We start from the raw sequence: 14,588 nt of genomic DNA, 5'->3' as shown, positions 1-14,588 counted from the left end.
ATGGGAAGCCAGGGGAATGGTTTCACTGAAAATGATAATAGCTATTATCCAAATCCAGGCAGTAAAATTGTCAAGTATTAAGTAGGAAAACAGAAAACAAGAGAATATTTAAACTTCTAAGGAGTTTTTCATGTTTATTCCACTTTCTCTTTTTGTGTGGGTTTTTACTAAAAAATAAATACCTTTTCCACAATAAAACATTGTTAGGTTTGCAATTATATTTAACTTAAACTTTTCACTGTTCAAATGCTGAATCTATTAACCATGAATATCACTTACCACGTTTAATTTCATCAGTCAGTGAGAATTCCAGTTTGTCAGCAAAGGCAAACAAGAAAATAATTTTTTTTTTTCTTCCTTCCCTTCCTCCTCAGATTTGTGGGTCTGTACTTCCAAACAGAGTTTGTACAGAGAGAAAATTCTGAATATGGCTTGATTTGCTCTTGATCTTGGCAGTGTTTCTAATGAGTGTCCCATGGACTCTATCAAGTTCAGGGGGTTCTACTCTAGCCCTGAGGAGCAGAACCCTGAGCAGCAACCTGGTATCAGTAAAAACACTTCTTCATCATTCCCTTTGAAAGAGCAACAGAAAATGAGTGATTATTCTGGACTTGCAAATAACCATAGCCAGATGATTGCTGAAGATTCAGAAATTCAGACAAAGCCTGAACACTCTCATGAAGTTCTTCAGGAAGATATTGAAATGAGCAGTGGATCCAGTGGAAATGACTTCAGTGGAAATGACACAAATGAAAACTACTCAAGTGGGCATGATTCTCATGGCCATGAATCTGATGAAAATGGGAAAGATTCAGCAATGCTCATGGAATCGTCAGACTGTCATAAAAGGTAGCAGCTAATATTAAATGAATTTCACTTTTATTTTTGTCACTAAAGGCTTTTTCCATTTGAATCTAATTTCTGAATAATTATGGTATAATTATCTTCAGATTGAAGCTGAGTGTTCACTTAACTTGTACTCTTGTATGATGTAAATTGTGTAACATATTGTAATTCATAAAAAAGAAGGTCTCTAGTGTTCTGTGGGGCCAGCTTAATTTGAATCTTTCTTCTCATTGTTGTGTGTTTAATTGGCCTTATTTATATATTTTCTTGTAAACCAACTTCTATAATTGTATATCAAAAAGTGTCAGTCTAGAAGTGTAAGGATGCAACTGTGCTATTTTCATCTTTTAAATAATAACTTAATGTACAAAGCAAAGCTACAGTAAGAAGAACCTTTTTAGAGAAATGTGTAACAGCTATAGTTTCCATTTGTTGTATGAGGCAAAAGCTTTTAAAGTTGTTTTTTTTTTCTAGATAGCCAGTCATTAATAGGAAAATATAGAGCTAAAATGAACTAAAAGTTGGTTATTAGGTTTACTAATATTAATCTCTTTCTATCTTTCCTTATCCTAGTTCAAGCTCAAATGCATTTAGTCTGATGATTGCAAACTCTGAACACAATCAGTCTAGCAGTGGATGCAGGTAAATTAATGTGCATGTATTTTCAGTAATTTGCATGTATGTAATGCTAAATGCTGACAACTAAATAGTGTTGTGTTTTAGTTTTTTGTTTTGGCTAAATCTGGAGGAGTACATAAGAAATCCTTTGATTCTCTTCCTGTCCATAATCAATAGCATGTCCTATTAACCACTTGGTTAAATTAGAGCTTTTTGTTGCTTCTCTGTGCAAGTTGTACGATAACCTTTCAAGTCATCTTACTTTGTTTTGTTTTCGTAGCTTAACTCTGTAATTTTATTTTTGTGGTTCACTTTAAATATTGCTTCAGCTCTAGTGGTTTTTTTGAAGCTTTTCTTTAAATTTTCTGCTCTTCAGAATTTAGTCTGAAGCCCTTGCCTGGGGACAACCTAGTAGTGTTTTAACATCAGAATTCACCCATTGAGTTGGATGTGTTCTGATGTCCAGCAGCCATATCATCTGCCTCTCCAGTGTTCCATTCACCAGGATTCAAGCCTCAAGTCTGTAAGGATAAACCAACATCAGCTGCAGGAATCCCTCTGTATGAACTCTGCTTCTGACCCTGATAGCCTTGAGAAACCTGACGGCATTGAAGGCTCAAATCTGGACACTTTAGAGTGCCCTACTGTACTTGTTGGGTTTTTTAAGTCAGTTTCTGATCAGGAGACCAAAACCTGATCCTGAGCAGATCAAGGATATCTAGCTATCGCATAGTGATGTTAAGACCCCTATCTACACGTACCTACCTGACAGTGTTTCTGCCTGGTGCAGTTCCTAGAGAAGTGGTAAATTAAGATTACCCTTTTGCACCATTTGGTGCTTGATGAAATTTTTTTTCTGTCTGCCTTCTAGGCACCTGGAGATCTTGTTCCGTGCTGTATTTTCAATTGGAAATTGTGTTCTGGAGTTCATGTTGCTTAGTATGAAAGACAGAGTGAGCCAAAGGCATTTCTTAATCTTCCTTTGCCATTTTCTTCACTGCAAGATTTTGGGGGTGGGGGTGGGGGGCGCTACTCATTACAGTTTTTTTGATACCTCTTTATTTTAAATTTTCATTAATAGCTCTCTGCTCAGAAATAAATAGGAATCCAGATGGTACAGTGTTTTCCCCAGCTTTCAGGCGCAGTGCTAGAGGGTTACAGAGCAGAATCTGATCATCTCTTGGGAATGGGCGACTGAGGATATCTACAGAATGATCTTTAAAGAGAAGACTAAAGTAGGCTGATAAGCTATAGGTTTAGTCTTTGATTCAAAGACTACTGGGCTTTGGATTCAATATCAGCACCAACTAACTACTTAGTTTACTATCTATAGGTACCTTTCCAGTTCACTGTCCGCATCAAGCAAAATGGAAAGCTCCTGTCTTTATGGAACTTGCTTGTTCTGTCCTCTGCAAGTAACACCTTCCCTGTGGTTGGCTACTGTGGCTGATGCTACTGATCTTTGGAAAAACATTTTTGAGTTGTATAACTTATTTTCCAAGGAGGCTCATCTTCTATCTTTGCTGCTGCTGTAGGCTAATGTGGAAAGGCTTCTTTTCTTGCAAAAGAGTCTGGCCACTCTCATGAAGCATACTCAGCACAAAAACAGCAGTATGCTCAGTTATTTCATAACCTTTTCCCTCTCTCTTCCCTGCTGCCAGCATAGAGGGTTCTTCTGTTAACAAGGCCCTGTTTGATTGCATCAGTCCAAACTGTCAAGCCACACTGTAGATGTGATTTTAATATACAGCATGAACATAATGTTTCCCAAGGGAGTACTATACTCTTTTGTCTTATCCCTTGCTGTTATTTCTCAGTACAAAATGACCACTGATTAAGTGAATGCTGTTTCTCATAGTACATTATGATGCAAGCAAGAACAATGTGTATTCTCTAGTACAAGCCAGCTTTGTTGCTTTCCAAGCATTTTTGGTGAAATACATCCAACATCTGTCAGATGATTGATCTACCTGAAGAACTTCTCAAACTTCCCAGAAAAATGTTCGGAAATCCTCCTGAAAATTACCTGGAAGCTGAAGCCACTTTATTGAGCACTTCGGACAGGGCAGTGCAGTTGCCAAGACTATTATTTCTTCTGTTAGGGTAACTTCTTAGAGACTACCATCAGGTGGTAAGAGAAGACCTTCCTTTTGAAGGGAAAGAATTTATTTTCAGGAAGGTTTAACAAAAGGTATAGAATCTTTTTGATTGTTGTGACTGATTAGCTTTTAAAATCTACTCCAATGAGAAAGACAAGGTGATTTTTCATTTTAACTGCTTCCTACCCGCCTGCCACCCATCTTTGTCATCCTCCCTTCCTTTCCCTTCCCTCCTCTTCCTTTTTGATTGTCAGCACCTCTTAATAATGGGGGAAGAGATCAGGAACTGCAAAGGCAGGCGATAATTTTCTGATGTTGGTACTGATAATCTCTGTAGAGTGACCTTCTACACTGAGACAGCACTTCTGAACGTGCACCTGAGAAATGTGAATGCAATTTCTGTCTCCAGCCTCCTCTGATTCTTTACCCTACATATTTAGTCAAGTTTCCTTATCTTATTTAACGTTTTGCCATGCTTAACTGAGATACTTTGTTCCAAGGATTTCTCCATTTGTTTTGTTAACTTGATGCTCTCCCACTGCCATTCCCTTTTCAGGGACCTTTCTTATGAGAACCTGCTCGAACAGGAGGTGAAGACTTGAATGGACCTCCTGCTTCTCTCCTTTGAAGTCCATGAACATTTCTATGAGTTTGAATTTGAAAGGAACTAAGGAAAATACCTCTAAAAAGGGAGGAGGGAGACTGGCAAAAAAAAAAAAAAAGTTCTCTGGTGCTTGGCTATATGTACTGTTGCACATACAGAGTACATTTTACAATAAGACTTCAGGTGGTGGTAAATCTTTCATTTTAAATGATTCTAGCTAATTTAAGAATTATTGTAAGTTCTGAATGTTGATACTAAGTACTGGAAAAGTTAATGCGGCTAGCTGTACAAATTTACGTACGTAACAAGTATCAGAGTGTATTTGGGATTCTATGAGGATGGTGTGTCACTTCAAGCATTCAAGTGACGTTTTATTTTTTGTCTTTAATCTTACAGTAGTGAGCAGTCCACTAAAGCCAAAACACAAAAGGAATTGCTGAAAACATTACAAGAGCTGAAAGCTCACATTCCTTCTGAAAAGAGAATTAAAGGCAAATCTAGTGTCCTAACGACGTTGAAATATGCCCTTAAAAGCATTAAACAAGTTAAAGGTAATCAAGTATGGTACTACCTAGATAATGCCAACCTGGATAAAATTAATCATTTAAAACGAGGATTTATATGTGGTTGTCTGTGTAAAGCTAAGTTTATGTTTGTAAACCTCTCTAAACAGATCCTTTTATGGTGTTCCCATTTGTTGGCTCTGTTAACTTGTATTCCTTTGGGAGTTAAAGCAGCTCTCTAGATGCTTGATATTTTGCTGATATTTTGTTGAGTTGTAAATTGTTTTCAAATTAATTTTCTAATTTCATACTATTTGAACTGTCAAACAGACCAAAATATATGATCATGCACATATGGGTATATTAAGATGGGTAAATCTATTTGGGTTGCTGATGAGGAAGCTCTACTGAGGAGAAACTAATGTGGAGTAGTACCTAGATTTCCTAACTGCCCATTCTGTCCTTATGCCAAAAAAGATTTTGGCTGTTTAACTGCTTCCAGGCTGGATGTTTATTGATGACATTTTTAATTCTGAATATAAGTTGTTTAATGTTCTTATGTAGCCAATGAGGAGTATTACCAATTGTTGATGATTAATGAATCCCAGCCTGCTGGACTCAATGTGTCATCTTACACAGTGGAAGAAGTTGAGACTATAACCTCAGAATACATCATGAAAAATGCAGTGAGTATGGTGACCCAAGTCTACAGTATGTATTGAAAATGTTTTCTAGAACAGGAATTCTCAGGCATGCCTTTTTTTTTTTTTTTTTTTTTTTTTTTTTTTACAAGGTAAGAGTTGGTAACTAGGCCAATAAGCTGAAGAAGCTAGCTTTTGCCTTCTAGGGGATGTTGAGTAGAAACTCTGAGCCTTTGCAGACTTTGCCAATAGCACCGTGATCTAAGCTTTTTTCTGTCAGTTAGGTGGGAAAGAAGTAGTCTAAACTCCTTGGTCCTCTGAATTGTACCTCGTGCTCAGAGATGATGGTGTGACATACCTCAACGTCCGTGTGATATAATGCACTGTAAGACATCATTAGTTTTCATTTTAGAACACCTGCTAAAGTTGGAGAGTAACTCTTTCCAAATTTTAGTCAAGGCACACTGAATTGTTTCAGCTTATCCTTATCAGTAGGGGTTATTGAATGTTTTACCAGTTCTTTGTGTTAGTGTGACTGAAAAGTGATGAAAGTGTTAGAATCACTGTGTGTTGTGTCCTTCTGTGGTATTTGTCTCGTCTTTGCAACTGGTATAGGCTTACTGTGTGATCCAGTGATACTGTGTCTTCTCGTCTAGATAAGAAGAGATACAATGATCAACATAGTTTTTAGCAGTAAAATGATAGTCTGAATTTTTTTAATTATTATTATTTATTTTCCACATTCCCAGTGTTTTAGGGCTATATTATGGAGTTTTCAAAAAATAATTGCATATAAATTTATTAGACTACTTTAACTTTTTTTTTTCCCCTGAAGCCTCTGCCTGAATATATGAAGTTCTGAAATCAATAAAATAATGGCATGATGGGGGATGTTTGCTAGCTTGAAGTAGGTGGGTTTTGTTGTATCTATGAATAGTAAAGGTCACCCACAAAGTAAAATAAATAGGAAGTCTAGAGTACAACTGAGAACTTTAGCCAAGTATGATAACCATTGTTCAATTGACCAGAATCATCTGAGTTTGTGAAACCGGTATTCTGATGACAGCTCTTAAGTTTGTGTATAGTGTTAGTGGATAGAGCACTAAAGGTTATGACTCAGGAAGCTCTTCTGTGTCAAGAAGAAAAACAATGTGAAACGATACAAGCGGGGTGTGTGTATGGTTGTGTGGGACTTTTTTTTTCTACCTGTCTACTCATTATTTTACCAAGTGGTTTAGAGCACTTTTTTTCATTTTGTAGTGGATGAACAAGCTAACATAAGCAGCCTTTCACAAAACAGTTGAATTTCATAAATGCAAAATATGCCTGTAACAAGCACAAGGAAACTGTGCAGTTTTATAGGTGGAAGCTTTTTAATTCTTAATTTGTAAATTCATTCTGCATCATAAAATTTTAGGCAATGATATCTAGGTCTTGTAACCTGGAAAGATGCTAGTGTATTATTCTTACTGCATAGTTCAAAAAGTGTACTGTCTGTGTCTACTTCATAAGCAGATTAATTTTATTTTATTGCTCCCTAAACAGATGTGGCTTAACACTACTTCCTTAATTTTTAATTTGAGCTTTTTAATGCTTTTATATATTAAGTATTTTTCTGAGAAATACATACTAGATTGAAGAATGTTTTAAACGGTCTAAATAATGAGATTTTTGTTTTTAGGATATGTTTGCTGTAGCTGTTTCTTTGATTACCGGGAAAATTTTGTACATCTCTGATCAAGCTGCTTCTATTCTCCGCTGTAAGAGGGGTTATTTTAAAAATGCCAAATTTGTGGAGTTCTTGGCACCTCAGGACGTCAGTGTGTTCTACACTTCTACTACCCCATACAGATTACCATCATGGAATATTTGCAACAGAGCTGGTGAGTGATCTCAACAGCAGGTATTCTTCTGTCCTCCTTTCAGTCATGCAAATACTTGAAATGATTTTTAATATACTTCCATCCTTCTCCATCACTTTTTGAGGGTATAACACAGATGCATTATTAGAACATCTCTGAACAATACTAGAAGTATAACACACCTTTATAGATCAGCAAGGCTTGTCCATTGTCTAAAAGTCTTCTGAATATCATTGTTTATTGGTTCTCATGCCCCTTTCGTCCAAATGATTAATGAAAACACAGTAGGTATTCATGCTGAATAGTGGGTTTGCTTTCCACACTTACTAGCAATCAAATGACCACAGTTTTTATTTAAAATTTCTTTCCTTCAGATATAAGAGGGATAATATTCTGCCTCCTTCCTTTCAAAATGGTTATGATTTGAATACTGGACAACATGTTTACAGTATAGAAAGATGTACTTCAGCTACCATCACTGTGCATTCACCAAGTGTAATCATATCTCTATTCTTTTAGCCTTAGAAAAATGATGTTAAGCCAGTCATCAATGATAATGGTGAAGGATCAGAGGTCTTAGGGCACTTGATATTTGTTTGTGGGAGGATTGTTTTACTAGTATAGCTACAGATGTTAGGAATTGAGAAATAGCTGCCAACTATTTTAACCAAACACTTGAACTTAAGGTCTGCTCTTAATGTTTGAAACTCCAGTCCATTGTATACTAAGTCTATTAAGTTAAGTCAAAGTGTGAACCATGTTTAATCTGAAAAAACAATTAGCAATAAATATATACTAAGTAATGCATACATAAAGCAGGTTGGAAGCAACCTTGTGAGGTCTCTAGTCCAACCTCTGGCTCAAAAAAGGGTCAATGGTGAATTCTGACCATGTGATCCTAATTACAGATACTATTCATTTATGCAAACTTTTTTCTGAAACATTTTCTGTGGTTTTATTATGTTTATATATAGCTTCAAATTTTAAAAAAGCAGTAAGTGGAGCTATGCACACTATCCCATGTATCAGCTGCCATAGAATATAATATCTAAAAGTATTGTGCACTGAGGCCTTTGAAAGACCAGAGCTTGCCTTGAAAATCAGTCTGTGGCTACTCTGGAAAAGGAGGGAAATAGGTTTAAAAGGTAAGAGGAAGACTTCATGAAAAGTAGGGTTTTTTTGGAGTGGTATGGGGTGACAAGTGGATTTGATGATCTAGCTGTCCTAGTGCCTTTCTAGGAAAAAGGTCAAGTTTTTGGGTCCCAGATAATCAAATATTTTTGGTCAACACTATGAAGTACAGTGGAAAAGCTGATAAGAGTAAACAGCTCAAACTGGAGAACCATTTAGATACATTTTTGACAACAGCCTTGCATACACACCCCTGTGCGTGCGCACACACCCCCACACCCACCCAGCTTCAGAATCTGAGTGGTGTTCAGATTTAGTTGCTTATGAAGTACGTTGTTTAGCAAATACATACGGAGACTTCAGGGAACATAAACTTTTTATTCAGCCTTTAGGAAAAAATGTTGTTTTAAATATCATAATCTTGTAGTAATTTGTAACTTGTTATGAAATATGTTTAATGTTTCTAGAGTCTTCCACCCAAGATTGCATGGAAGAGAAATCTTTTTTCTGTCGCATCAGGTAAGACAACAATATTATAAAGCTTAGTGTTATATTACAAAACTATGCATTTAGAAAGTATTTGACTTTTATAAGAACCATATGGTATGTAAGTTTCTTACTTTTGCATAATGTGAACATAAGGCAAAACATATGCATGGCCTCTAGTTTATTAACTCCTAGAATCTACGGAGAAAACTGCAAAGTGATTTCAGAAAGTTGCATCTTAGAAGTTAATCAGTGTGAATATTGACCTTTGCACTAAAACAAGCTGATATGGTATCTTCTACTGCTATGGAAAGTCTTCAGTTCGTGTTAATTGAACAGTTCTTTTCAGCACCTGCTACAGAGTCTCTTTTAGAAGACTAATGTCTAATCTTAAATTTATCTCAAGTGTCCAGTAGAGAAAGATACATGAGGGTAACTTGACCTGTCTCTTTTGCTGCTACTAGATGAAACAGTTCCTCTGGTTTTGCTTTTCTTCCTTCTTTTCCTGCCCCCACTCCCTTTAGTTGCTTTTATTTAGGAAATGCTGGCAACTTACTCTGTGTTCTTTCTTGTGCAATTTGATTTCTTGCTGCTTATTGCCTCTCTGGTAGCATTTCTGAAAACAAAAATTTGTGGATCCTATTACTTAATTATTTCTGGAGTAAATAAATACCATTAAGGTATGAGTAAACTTTAAACAAATTAGAAACAATGCACAGCTCCAGAGCGTAGGTTTGGATGTACTGTAAAAGTACTGCTGGTATTATTGTAGACTTTTTTGTCCAACTAACACTGGTTCAAAAAGCTTTAGTTTTATAAAGCTGTGCTGTTATAAACTTATTACAACTGAATTTTTATTTTTTGGTGTCACTGTGTAAATGGTTGTTATTTTTATTACTATGCTTTGGGTTCTTATTAAGTAAACAACTTCTTATAGGTAAGAATTTCTGAGTCTTTGTTCTCTTTAAATTGCGATAAATATTGAGTAAAAGAAGTTCTTTGTTAGCTGAGGGTATATAACAGTCTTCATAAAATACAACTATAAATTCATCCCTCTGAAATGGATAACGTCACAGATTAAGATTTTTGGATCAACAAAAAACTTAATCTATCATAGGAGGTGGGTTTTTCTTTTTCCATCAAATTTTCATTTAAAGCAATTGTGGATCTTTTTATTTCAGGCAGTAGATAGGACAAGATATTCTTTACTGCAGTTGGTATGCAAGGGGTGCCATCAGAATTAGCTTCTCTTCTACCAAAAAAAAAAAAAAAAAAAATTCAGAAAGTTAAGTTCTTGGGTGCTATTTTAGGAGCTATCATGCAGTCCTTGTGTCATGAGTAAATTACAATAGATAAATTAAAACTTTGTTTAGCATAAGATGAAGCTGTTGAAATAATTAACTCTGTTTAATTATTAGTGCAGGAAAGGAGCGTGAAAATGAGATTTGCTATCACCCATTTCGGATGACTCCTTACCTTATCAAAGTGCAAGATCCGGAAATAGCGGAGGACCAGCTTTGCTGTGTGTTGCTTGCAGAAAAAGTACATTCTGGTTATGAAGGTAATCCTTTGAATTCACAAAGACTAGTTTGGTCTCCTGATAGTAAGAACTGTTCTATGTTCTGCTACAGGAATTTCCATGCAGTGTAGCAAAACTGAATTTCAGCCTAAGGTGGCCAACTATGAGAGTTACTGTCAGTGATCTCAAGTTTTATTAAAGTGGAAGATAATTGGTTTTGTTCTCTGCCCTTGCTGAAAGGCTGTGAGCTGCCATATTGCTGTCCTATATGCTCTTAGACTTTTAGACTTTACTCAGTATTTAAAAGAAACATGTAGCTTGAAGTATTTTATGTATGCAAAAAACCCCACTTGTTAATCTGCTTCTATTTTTCTCTCAGCACCCAGAATTCCTCCTGACAAAAGAATTTTTACAACTACACACACACCAACCTGTTTGTTCCAGGATGTAGATGAAAGGTAACTTACAAAAAATATTCCTTTTCAATTTACTGATAAGCAAGCTATCCAGTATCTTTACAGGTATTTTTAGGATTTAATTAAGATGTCTCTGGGGGAGTTAAAAAATTATGTGACTACTGAAGAGAGTTTAACCCAAGAAAAGTACATCCCCCAATTTTCACTAAGCATGAAAACACGTTACACTGTGGTATTTAAATGGAAAACTATTTGCCTCCTGACAACTTGTTCTTCCATTTTCCTTCCATCTGGGGCAAATCTTGACATAAATTCAATGAATGAAACCCACGGTCAGGAAAATTTCTGTGCTAACAATCATTACCTGTATGGGATTTTTATTTTTGATTTGTTTTTAAGTTTGATCCAATGAATAAAAACCAATATGCTGCTGTCATTTTCTGCTGGCCCATATACAACTAGAAGTGTGACTCTTAAATGCAACATTAGATCTTAAAAAAAAAAAAAAAAAAAAAAGTCTGTTCTCAGTTCAAACTACAGTCTTCATAGTTCTATATACAAAAACTACTCAAATTCTACTGGCTGAATAGTTCACATTGTTTTGACAATCATGGAAGCTGATTAGGGTACATACTCATATTTCAGAGTATCACCAAATATGCTGCCTGTAATCTTAAGGCGTACGCAGAGGCTCAGAAACTAAGGTGCAAACCAGCCTTTACTTTAGTCTTCTGGATTGCTTTTGCCTGGGGCCCTTCAGAGGATGGTTTAGGTGATGGAAATGTGAGGTCTATGAAAAGAATTGAAGATACTCCTTCAGAGTTAGGAATGTACTTGGCTGAGGAGACAATAACCTCAACAAGCTTTTAAGGACAGGGATGCACTTTGGAATATCGTAGTATTTTGAAGACTTGACAAGAGAATTTACTTGTTCCTGAGTTGAAAACACAGGCTACCTTTTCCCTTTCTTTCTCTTCCTCTTCCCTTGTTTTACTTGATATTTTCTTCATGATGGTTTCTGATGTGCTATATGTGGGATTTTATTTTATTTAGGATTTTTTTTTTCTCCTTAGTGAAAACTAAGTTGGCTGCAATAGTAGTGTCTGATTTCTGAGGTTCTGCCCTGCTCTTGTTTTTAAGCATTCTAAGGTTTTAAGCATGTAGGCCTAGATGGAGGGGTTGTCTGCAGATAGAGTAGCAGTATAATGGACAATTTTAGATTTCTGTGGTATCTTTTGGGTGGGAATCTTCTTGTTTCTGAAGAAATATGCTGTTCTTGGCAAAATCTTTAACTGCAGCATGAGAGAAGGATTGGGGGAAAGGAGGTTATTGACAAGTTCGGTTAAGCTGCAGTCAATAAGGTAAAAAAAATTACTGTTTGACTTTTGAGACAACTTATCTGCAGAGAGGCCAGGCAGATCGGTATTACTGCAGCGTACATGTTTTTTATTAAATGAGAATAGCAAAAAGTAGCTATTGAAGATCACTATAGAAGACGACAATGATTAATCAGCGAGGATAAGTTTGGACTTTAAGGTACAGCTATTTTTGGCTAACTTGTGCAGACATTGGCTTAGTGTGAAGAGTTCCTGCAGGATAGAAGATAATGTAATGCTGACAAACTGTTTTTCCATGGTATGATTTATACAGTCTCTCTAAACAGCTTAAGTTGACAAAAGAACTACCTAGTCCAGTTTAATTCTGTCATCTTCATGGATTTTTCTCTCCCTCATTCCCACACATGCTCCAAGCCAACTGCAACTTTGCAGGGTGGGTTTATCTTTTCAAACAGGCTAATGGCACAACGTAAAGGTTCCCTTCCTCCACACACCCCTAGCTCATTTATTTCCAGTACTCATTTAACAGAAATGGCAAGATTACTGAATAGAGAGCTTTGCCCTTATTCTTGGGCTTGGGTGAAGTACAGTAAATACCTTCGGTGTGGCTACTATGGAAGTTTCTTTCCTGTTAGTCTGGTGTTACCACTTACTCTCCAAATACCATTTTTGAACACTCACAGTAAGGGTTGATTACATCTTGCTCTCATGTTAGGACTTTGCTTCGTTTATTTCTGTTCTTGCAATTTGTGTGGTTGATTTCGCTTTTAATTATTTAACTCCTGAGAACATTGGCAGCCAGATAAATGTTTGCCAAGATATGCATATGCAGTTTATTACTCTTAAGCTCTCCAGGGATAGGTGGAATACATAAACCAATAGATTCTTAGAGAGAGCAGAGTCTAATATTTAAAAATATACAACTGAACACCTGCTGTCAGGTGAGAATTGTTCATAATATAACGCTGAAACTGTTGCCTGACTTGCATAAAATAAAGTTAATTCTGTAATCAGTATGTGTTCATGGGTTGGAAAAATCCTTATTTGTGCTAACTCTGCAAGTGGATCTCTGCACAGAACATGTTAAGTAAATCTAAATATTTTCCTGAAATTAAATGAATTGTTCCTGTATATATTTGTCTTTGAAATGTATTTGGTCCTTGATGTGTATGATGGGTGTAAGCAGTTCTATAGAGTTCACAGTGGAGTGATCTTAGTAAATGAATTTAAAGCAGTTTGCTATTTAACTTGCAATATAATATAGACTTCTTATTCATGTTGTTTTGACATTTTGTCATTCTGTAAAACACAAACTAAACTTGCTGCCTCTCCTTATCAGCCATTCTTATGCCATATGTGCATTTGCATTCATAAAATGAGTTTATTAACTTAAACTCTGAATTATTTTGAGTTATTCATTATAAGGAAGCATAATGATGCTGAGGTACTGCCTCTGGTAGATAGTTAAGTATTCTCAAATACAGCATTATACAATCACAGAAATGCTGGTTGGAAGGGACTGCTGGAGGTCTCTCTTCCATCGTTTTGCTTGAAATGAAACCGTTGCCCAGTTCTAGGTTAGGTCAGCTGTGACCTTGTCTCAATAATGCCTGAAAACCTCTAAGGACAGAGATTACACAGTCTGTGTGGGAAACTGTTCCTGTGTTGCACTACTCAGTTTTTAAAAAACCTCATCCTAACATCTAGCATAAGCTTTCCAGACTGTAGTCTGGGTCCACTGCCCATAGTTTTATTGTCTGGCACCACCAAGAAAATTTAACTCCACCTTTGTAACTCCTCTTTCCAGTAGTTGTGGGAAGCTCCTGGATCATCCCTTAGCTTCCTTTTCATCAGAACAGGCAAGCTCAGCTCAATCTCTACTCGTAGGTCTTATATTCTAGATCCCTGACTCTTCCAGTGATCTTCATATCCATATGAAAATGGGTAGGAGATTTTTTTCTTTTTTTTTTTTTTTTTGCATAGAAGTGACTGAATTTGCATCTTTCTTTATAACTAGGTTAATAAATAACAGTTTAAAATTTCATCCCTTTTAGTCTAGGCGTTCTGTTGCAGCACAAACAAATGTAGAATTTGCCAGGCTTTCATAAAGCAGGTGGCAAAGAACAGGAACAGTGTGAACGAAAACTCATGTTTTCTTCTACTTCTTACGCTACTTGATGAACTCCTAACTGAAGTAATTCAGAGTTGATTGGTATTTTAAAATCCTCTAGTGGCATAACTTTTCTTACGTGCTTTGAACTTGGCAGCGTTTTTAAATGTCGGTGTGTCAAAATGGTATGATTTGGTATGAGTTTCATGCCAGTTTCAGCTTTGTAAAGTTGTTGCTTTAGATCATCCACAAGCTTTTAAGACTCATAATTTAACTAATTGTTTCAATAATAAGGCATTAGTTGCTATCCTCATTTTCCCCTGAATATCTCGGTATCTTTGCCAGAAGGGTATGTTTGATGTTTTGGGGAACTGATCCAATTGCAATGGGTTATTGGAAGTGCAGTGTTGAAGGCG

At 36.2% G+C, this 14,588-nt stretch overlaps 1 protein-coding gene across 14 annotated transcripts in view; it reads left to right on the top strand.

Moving 5' to 3' along the window:
• PER2 (period circadian regulator 2) overlaps window positions 1–14,588 on the top strand; it is a 51,715-nt gene that overhangs the window by 18,274 nt on the left and 18,853 nt on the right. For 10 of the 14 annotated variants that reach the window (XM_052802968.1, XM_052802974.1, XM_052802970.1 and 7 more), the window contains 8 exons: window positions 375–849; window positions 1,420–1,488; window positions 4,564–4,718; window positions 5,235–5,356; window positions 6,993–7,194; window positions 8,772–8,823; window positions 10,209–10,351; window positions 10,689–10,767. In XM_052802968.1, coding sequence (XP_052658928.1) covers window positions 476–849; window positions 1,420–1,488; window positions 4,564–4,718; window positions 5,235–5,356; window positions 6,993–7,194; window positions 8,772–8,823; window positions 10,209–10,351; window positions 10,689–10,767 — 1,196 coding nt within the window. In that variant the 5' untranslated portion in view covers window positions 375–475. Of the gene's footprint in view, window positions 1–374; window positions 850–1,419; window positions 1,489–1,840; window positions 2,269–4,119; window positions 4,719–5,234; window positions 5,357–6,992; window positions 7,195–8,771; window positions 8,824–10,208; window positions 10,352–10,688; window positions 10,768–14,588 lie in introns of those variants that run through there. The other 4 variants (XM_052802977.1, XM_052802979.1, XM_052802978.1 and 1 more) reach the window with 4 other exon arrangements.

The sequence above is a fragment of the Harpia harpyja genome, chromosome 12 (assembly GCF_026419915.1).
Source record: "Harpia harpyja isolate bHarHar1 chromosome 12, bHarHar1 primary haplotype, whole genome shotgun sequence".
Classification (NCBI taxonomy): domain Eukaryota; kingdom Metazoa; phylum Chordata; class Aves; order Accipitriformes; family Accipitridae; genus Harpia; species Harpia harpyja.
The sequence above is the reverse complement of the archived record's forward strand: the minus strand, read 5'-3'. Positions and strand labels throughout refer to the sequence as shown.